Below are 8,632 nucleotides of genomic sequence, written 5' to 3' on the forward strand. Positions count from 1 at the left end.
TCTTCATTTGTTCATATATACTGAGACTTATTTCATGTGTACTGAATTGCAGTGAATCCTGGTTTTTCTTCTGTTGATCAGAACTTTCTGCTCCCTGACAAGGTACACTGGGAATGTTTGAATTATGGCTCCCGTTAGTTTCAGATACCTATTTTAGTCTCATTCATATTCTGCAAGTACTTAACTACCCAAGATGCTATTAGGAAGGTACGGTAATAAATAGGGCAGTGTTTCTTTTATCCAAGAACTCATCATCTAAGAGAGACATACACACATACAAATAACTCATATGATACAAGTAATGGTAAATATTAGTTCAACAAAATTCTACAAGGAAAGAGGAGCAAGAGATTTATAACATTTGCACGTATTGCAAGGCTTCTTGGGGGGAGTAGTATATGATCTAGTCCTTATAAAATGGTTAAGGCAGTGAGAAAATGAAAGAGCCATAGTGCAACTGCTTTGTTTGATAATGTTAAAAGGTCCATCTAATTTCCTGTACTCTTCATTACATAGGTTATAAGTCCTGAGAAGTATGACATAAAATGTGCAGTTTCTGAAGCGGCAATAATTTTGAACTCATGTGTGGAACCCAAAATGCAAGTCACTATCACCCTGACGTCTCCAATTATTCGAGAAGAGAACATGAGGGAAGGAGGTTGGAAAGCCATTAAACATTCTACTTTTTATTAACTTTTTTTTTCCCCATTTACCTACTCTTTAAGATGGCATTAAGCCCTAGAAGGCAACATGCTGGCATTACATATGAATTTGATAGATTTGACTTATATAGCAACCAGTTTTGCTTAAGATCATTTCCCAGATCTTTTATTAGTGTCTTTTTAGCAATGTACTTTTATATAAAACACTCATGGTATTATTGATTTTCTTGATTTTTTTTTTCTTTTCTTGCTAACCTCAGATTTCTGGAAAAAAAAAAAAAAAGTTCAAAATTTTTCTTACCAGCATAGTTGACCCATGAACAAATTAAAGAAATGTTGCTAGTGAGGGGCCACAAATTTAAGTTCTGTTAAGTTCTTGTTCTTGTCTTACAAAAAGACAAGAGAGTTCCATAAATAAAATTGGTTAAATATTCATAACACAGTTTAAGAGACATTGTTATATATGTAATCATGGATTTGGCTTGTCCTGAGGTAAATATTTCTGGTTCTCTGAGGTTGCTCTTCGGTTTGAAGCGTTTTCATAAATGCAGAGCATCCTAATGCACGTAGATTTGGGCATCTGACCCCACTATTATACTAGATATATTGAAAACTAAACGGTGTTGGCATAGTTAGTGAGTTATAGCACAATTCAGGGTTTTTAAACTTACTTTACAATTGTAGAATATGAAATCCTGCTGGTGCCAGCAATGTTGCTTTAGGGACTATTCTGTAACATTTTCAAAGCTTCAAAAGCTTTTAAGCCAAAAAGCATGGTCAGTGTCTGCCGTATGTTGGTTCTGTTGTTTTATGGGTCAGATAAAATTTACTTTGTTTCCTTTCATGTTGTTTTTGTACATCTTAATTTGTTGATATGGAGTTATAGTCTACACTAATATTTCTTTGTGATACAGATAGAGGAGAAAAGAATACTTAAAATTAATTTGTCTAATAGCATAAGTAGGCTCTCAATTACTGTCCCTTTAAATTTGTTTTCTTACAGCAAAGCAGTTTTTTTTAAGGCACTGGGCTTTCCACAACCCAGGAAAAGACCATTTTTACTAAAAAATGCGATCATTGGGAGACATGTCTAACTTTGCATACATTATATATACACCATATATCAGGACTTGTATGTTGTGTAAGCTTTGCATCTTAAAAATAAATGGGGTTTGTGTAGAGGATCTTTTATATGAGCATGAGTTCCCACTAAAGGTCTGGCCGTGAATATTGCTGGAAAAACAGTTCCTGAGTCAATCTGGTCAATTCATATGCAGCATATGACTCTTAGGATTTGAAAAAGAAATTTTCGAGATTATGTTATAAATAATAGTTGCTGTATTTCATATGAAATTATACTCATATAACCATTTAACTTTATTTCAGAGCACATCTTGTCCAGTTATATTTAGACTTACTTAAATTTGTGCAGTATCAAGTAATTTTATTTTGTTGCAAAAGTCTAAAGTTAATAGTATCATATTTGTAGTAGTCTTTAATAACCTATCCCTTCTAAAGGAAACAAAATTATATTTTTGTCTGACCCAGACTTGAGTTATTGTTCTGAATTTCATAAATATTATGGTGAGAGAAGTGGTCAGTCCAAAATTGAAAGATTTTACTTCAAGACACTGAGCTGAAAAGTTGGATGTGCAAAAAGTGTAGAAACATTGATAGTGTTCTTTGCTGCAGATAACTGCAGTAAATCATGTCTTTAGCTTCATTATGAAGATTGCTGCAGAATAACGGTATGTATTCTCTCTCACTGCAGCTCTGAATGCTCTGTGTCTTAAAATCATTTAAAGCCTATAGCTTGCTTTGGGGAGTTAGTACAGGGGTAAGGAAGGCTTTGCCGGAAGAGCACTTGTAAATCATGAGACTGGCGACTTGCGCATAGTTGTGGTAGCCTCTTAATGCGTATTGGTCCTGTTTGATACCAAAAATTATTTAAAGGAGATTATTAAATTGCCCAAATAACTGTTAAACACATTACAGATCTATTTTATGTTACTGTGTTTGACAGTTAAACATTAAGTAAACGTTTAATTGACTTGAAGCTTGAAATGTTCAAAATGCTCTAACCCTTGCTACAGCGTCTCTTCTGTAGCAAGTCAAGTACTGTGTGTTTTTTTTCCCACCTTTAGCTTATCAGGCCCGGTCCAAAGCCTTCTAGCAGAGGGAATTGATTCCTGTCAGGGGTTGCTGCCAAGACATCGGAAGGATTTTTGACCAAGGTTTTCAAAAGCTCAGTGTCACACCTGCCATTTGATTAAGGAGGGATTTTGGATGCAGAGTCTGGCATTTATTGTCCTTTGTGTGGCTGTTCTGTTTGTTTTGTCTTTGTCTCTTCTAGATTTGAGCAGTGTTCACACTAGTTTTTAAATTGTTGGGTGGATTACATATTTTACATAACCATGTTAATTTATTTAATATATTCCCATTAACTTTTAATCATAAAATAGTGTGGACACAGCATGTCTTCTAACTGGTGATTAACCCCTTAAAATTTATGAAATACATTTTTGTAGGGTAAGAATTTGCTTTCTTTTAAATAAATTAACTGATATTTGTTTTGTTTTGTTAACTGGGTATTAGGAAGCAAGTATGATTTTAGTACAGTATATCTAAGGGGTTAATCCACTTGAAATATAGAATGGGTGCAAAAATCCACACTCTAAATTTGACAGAAATTTCCTACTTATAGATCTTAAGTTGTTTTTAAATTGCAATAGGTGTCTTGGCATCTTTGAAATTGTATCATATTAATTTAAATTTCCGAAGTTATGAATGCTTGTGTGCAAAAGGAAAACTTTTCTTCCGTATTGGAGGAAATTAAAACATGAATTAACATTAAAAATTCAGAAACTTAGAAAGAGATTGTACATTATCACCTATTTGCATTTTAGCTTTAGCAGATAATGTAAATAAATAAGGGACATGGAAAGGGTTCTTCAGCATGTTCTGTAACCTTGCTTTGGGGAGTGGTTTTTTGTTGTTGTTGTTTCTTGCTTTTTTTTTACTTCTTTAATTAGCTGTGCTTTCCTGTGTTCCTTTTCCTTCTCTCAGAATAGCGCATTTCTTATGTTCATTATATTTCTGGATTCAGTAGTTGGTTTTTCAGGTTTTGAGATTGTTTATTAGTTTTTAAAAATTACTAATATTTCTGACTTGATACTTTTCTTTTTAGTACCCAGATTCCTCTTTCAGTGTTCATTTTCAGAATGCCACACAGTGTTCTTTGATTATGTGTAAAATTCCCTTCTAATATGTATTCTGAAAATCTGTGCCATCTGATTATGTAAGGAGTAGGAAGTAAGAATAAAAAGCCCAGACGAGGGATGGAATTCTTTATTACTTTTTAAATATGCTTTTTAATATGTCATCTACTCAAAATAAGGACAGATATCTTTTAAGATTTCTGAATGCTCATATAAAAATAGACAATCAAATAATTTGCCCAGCGTTGCAATAGTACTCTTAAAGTAAAATCATCTTCATGTTTTCTTTTACCATATATTTCATCTTTTGTTCCACATATTCATTTGGTGCCCTCGATGATTTATAAAATTAAATCCTAAATGTCCCATAATTTTGGTGCTTTTTATCTAGAAGACTGTTTTCAATAGATTACTTGCCTGGTATGTAATTTTCCTATATGTAGAAAATATTTTAAAATCACCAAGAGTTGTGAATTAGATTGACTTATACTTATGAATAGTTTGATTAGCAAATTTTATTAGCAACTTTTATACACAGTTTACAGATATGTTTAGATGAACGTAAAGCTGGCCTTTTATGAATGAAAAGTTAACTTCTTGTCCTGATTTAGGTTCAGATTTTCTTCTCAAGTTTTATATAGCTCATTTATGTTTTAATACAATAATTGATTAAAATCAGTTATTATAACTGACTTTGCAACTTAAAAGATTCTACAGATATATCATCAAACCATTCTGCTTACTGCATCTGTTCTATTTCTATACTTACTCAATTTAACCATGCTAGTTCCTATTGCCCTTTTCTACTTTACTCATTGTTTCTCTCCAATTATTCTTTGAAATACTTCATGGGAACTTTGAATTTTAAAGGGCATTTCATATTCCCTTAATTCTTAAAGCTAAAATTCTCTTGTGGAAGAGAAGTCATTGAACTCTTAGAAATGCCTATTTTTGGCTCTTTATTTTTTCCTATGATTATTACTGCATTGATCATCCCATATTTATCATTAGTTCTTTGACATATTAGCCCCAGAATAACCTATGACCATTTAAAATACTGAACAAACTCAGTAGTTTATTGTACATTCTCATTAAGGTGGATTTTTGTGTTCCCTTTTGTCTTGTCGTCTTTGTGCTGGTGCGCTGTGTCCAGTAATCCTTCCTTTTGATTTTATTTTGGTGGGTAGGGTTTATATTTGCAGAAATTATTTATTATATTTCTAAAATAAAGAGTTTTAATTCTCATCTTGATGTTCATATTAGATTATGTGAATTTGTTGAAAATAACTCCCTGGGTACTTTAAAGTGTTGACAAACTCTCAAATGGCTCATGTGACACTGATGCTACTTTAAGGAAGTGTCTTGCTCACCTGGTCAAACACCCATTCCTCACTGCATTTTGCCAATTCAATCCATTTTAGATGTAACCTCGGGTATGGTGAAAGACCCACCGGACGTCTTGGACAGGCAAAAATGCCTTGACGCTCTGGCTGCTCTACGCCACGCTAAGTGGTTCCAGGTTCGGAACATCATTTTACTTTTTTCTTGTAGCCTTATGAGAGAGTAGTTCAGTACAACATGTTTAACTGTGTTTAAACATTTCAAAAGATTGCCCAAGCAATACTATTTTAAATTAAATATGAGAAAATGTTAACATAGAAAGCTGGGTATGAAGATCTGCATATTGCAGTTACTATTAATTTGACAATAAACTCAGGTTTTGGGGGTGTTTTGTGGTTTGGGTTTTTTAATTTTTATTTTTAGTGGCTATATTTAAAGTTGACTTGTTTAGGGACATCACATGTTTGTGTACATATATTATATTCCATAAGGCTGCAGATTAACTTTGCTTTAAATAATGGAATATGTGTTTAAAGCTTTGTGTATAGTTTTAAGATTTTTTCCCCCCCTCTTTCTCTAAGTTAATAAGTGTAGGGAATGAAAGGTGAGGAAGCAGCTGTTTGGTTTAGTGACTTTGCAGTTATGCAAAGGCACAGAAAGGAAACCAAACAGATTTCCTTAATCTTTCAGTCCCTAGACAAACTTTTTAGCTCTTTACTTTTTCTTTTATTTCTAATGTAGGCAGATTTTTTTTTGAAGTTTACTGTTTTAAATGAACACAGGTCAAGGTTCACAGGGGATCAAGAACAATTATTCTTGTATAATCTGTTTACTTTGACCTAAAATATCAGCTTTTAAATACTAACCCTGGCATAAAATATTGCTGTAAATGGCAGCTCATTGAATCCAATTTTAAGCGTGGTTATTTTTGTTTTATTTTTATCTGAGCTTCCATTGAACAGTGGTATTTTAACTTTTTTTTCATCAAGGGATACTTTCAGTATTTCTAAGATTAATTCAGTTGGTTTTTGTGTTGCTCTCAAGGCTAGAGCTAATGGTCTGCAGTCCTGTGTGATTATCATACGTATTCTACGGGACCTCTGTCAGCGAGTTCCAACTTGGTCCGATTTTCCAAGCTGGGTGAGTAATATGTAACTGTATGGTGTGAAAAATAAACATATAGGAAATATTTCTGCAGTTTTTTAATAGACTCATCTTACGTCTAATTATCAACTTTCTTTTCATTTCCTAAATGTAGTTTTTTTCTTCTTCTAGTGAGAAATCCTGGGGTCTTAATTTTCTGAGAATTCCACTTGATTTTCTTTCTGTATTTTCCTCTCCTTTTTTTTTTTTTAAACTCTTCTCACAGTGTTTATTACTTTCTTTAAAATAGGACCGATTACTAGTCATACATACATAAAGGTTTAAAGAAAACTAAAAATGAGCTATTAATCTACCTATGCAAGGTTTTGTTGACATTTTAACAAAATAATGTATAAGGAATTTTTAAGATTTAGAAATATACATTATTCAAAAATGCATAAAATTAGGAAATTCAAATAATGCAGAAAGGCATGAAGCAGAAATGAGAGCCTTCTCATCATTTAAAGGCAAGCTATCTTGACACAGTTTGTTGTGATTTTTTTCCTAGGGGAAAAAAAATGCATGCATATATATCGTGTATGTTCCTTTTTTAAAAAAAAATATTTATTTATTTGGTTGTGCTGGGTCTTAGTTGTGGCAAGCGGGCTCCTTAGTTGGGGCTTGCCGGCTCCTTAGTTGCAGCACGCCAGCTCCTTAGTTGCGTCACGTGGACTCCTTAGTTGTGGCATGTGAACTCTTAGTTGCAGCATGCATGTGGGATCTAGTTCCCTGACCAGGGATCGAACCCAGGCCCCCTGCGTTAGGAGCACAGAGTCTTAACCACTGCGCCACAAGGAGGTCCCATGTATGTTCCTATTTTTATTTATGTACACATATCCCTTTGATATTGAACTGTTTGGGTTCCTACAAGAATTCAGATAGAGAGGGATTCATTCAGAAATATAACTGAAACTACTGATTCCAGAGTTGGGTTAGGGAGAGTTGAATAGCCAGGGTTATCTTAATTCTTTTTTTTAACACAGGAGTGGGTCATGCTGTTTACATTGTTTGCATCTTTCAGCTCTTTGAGAGCTGTATTGACTACATGGTGTTGCCTTTGTATGGACATGCAGTATTTTATTCAGCTGGTATCCATTTGATGGACAGTTGCATTGTTTGCATTCTTTTGCTATTAAATTTTCATTGTATTGTTGTCAGGCTTTTATGAGTATTATATACGTGTGATAAATGGCTAGGGTCAATTGCTATAGAATTCCAAGGTCAAAGGACATGTGTTGATTGTTACCAGAAAGGTGGATCATTTAAAACTTCCAAAAATTGTTGAACTGATCATTTCCTTCACACCCTCGCTAACTTTGGGATATCATCACACTCCTTTAACACGATAGGTAAAAAAAATGGTGTCTCATTTTTTATTTAGATTTCTTTACGTGATTATTGGCATTTGTAATTATTTTTCTCTTAACTGCCAGTTCCTTTATTATTCATCATTTTCGCAATTTATAACTCTTTCTATAAGAAATTAACTCTTATCTGTATTAAAAAATAATTTTTTCCAGTTTTTCATCTGCTTTTCAACTTAATTTTTGCTGTTTTATAAAAGCTTTAAAATCTTTGCAAATTCTAATCCATTAATGTTTTATGACTTAATGGTTTTATTTCTACTTACAAAATTCTTTCATATTTTAGGTTATAAATTATTCACACATGCTTTCTTCTAGAGCTTTTTTTTTCCTCCCATCAAATTATATTTTCTACAGATGCTTGCTTGCTTGCCTGTTTATTTAGTTCTTTAGTCATAATGCATAGCAAACCTCCTGGAAGGATGTATTTCATATTACAACAGTGGTTGTCTCTCAGTAGTGAGTAGTGGGATTAGGTAGAGGTGTGTAATGTTTGGATTTTACTAGGATGAAATATATATTTTATTACTTGTATAATTAAAAATTGATTTAAAAATCATACATGGATTAAAGGTGGATCCAGCTATATGTTTTTCCAGACCAATTACCAATTATTCCAGTACCACTTAACATTTTATTTAATAAAATTTATTTATTCAACCCCCATTTTGAAATATCACCATTATCATAAACCAGTGGTTCTCAGCCACCATCAGTTTTGCCCTCTAGGGGACATTTGGCAATGTTTGGGGATAACTTTGGTTGTCAAAACTGGTTATCAGTAGCGCTGAGGAAGAGAAACCCTGTCACAAACCAAAGTTCCTTTTTTGCAGGCCTACTTCTGCAGCCCTCTTTCATTGCTCAGTCTTTTCTAGTACCAAACTCTTAATTTTTAAAGCTTCAT

At 33.2% G+C, this 8,632-nt stretch overlaps 2 protein-coding genes across 5 annotated transcripts in view; one reads left to right on the top strand and one right to left on the bottom strand.

The window, feature by feature from the left end:
- Positions 1-8,632, bottom strand: part of SUB1 (SUB1 regulator of transcription) — a 354,409-nt gene that overhangs the window by 174,071 nt on the left and 171,706 nt on the right. The gene's annotated exons all lie outside the window — the stretch shown is intronic.
- Positions 1-8,632, top strand: part of ZFR (zinc finger RNA binding protein) — a 78,032-nt gene that overhangs the window by 47,104 nt on the left and 22,296 nt on the right. For 2 of the 4 annotated variants that reach the window (XM_082453700.1, XM_082453699.1), the window contains 3 exons: positions 517-658; positions 5,302-5,399; positions 6,266-6,361. In XM_082453700.1, coding sequence (XP_082309826.1) covers positions 517-658; positions 5,302-5,399; positions 6,266-6,361 — 336 coding nt within the window. The other 2 variants (XM_082453702.1, XM_082453701.1) reach the window with 2 other exon arrangements.

This window comes from Balaenoptera physalus (assembly GCF_965194825.1).
Source record: "Balaenoptera physalus genome assembly, chromosome: 3".
Classification (NCBI taxonomy): Eukaryota; Metazoa; Chordata; class Mammalia; order Artiodactyla; family Balaenopteridae; genus Balaenoptera; species Balaenoptera physalus.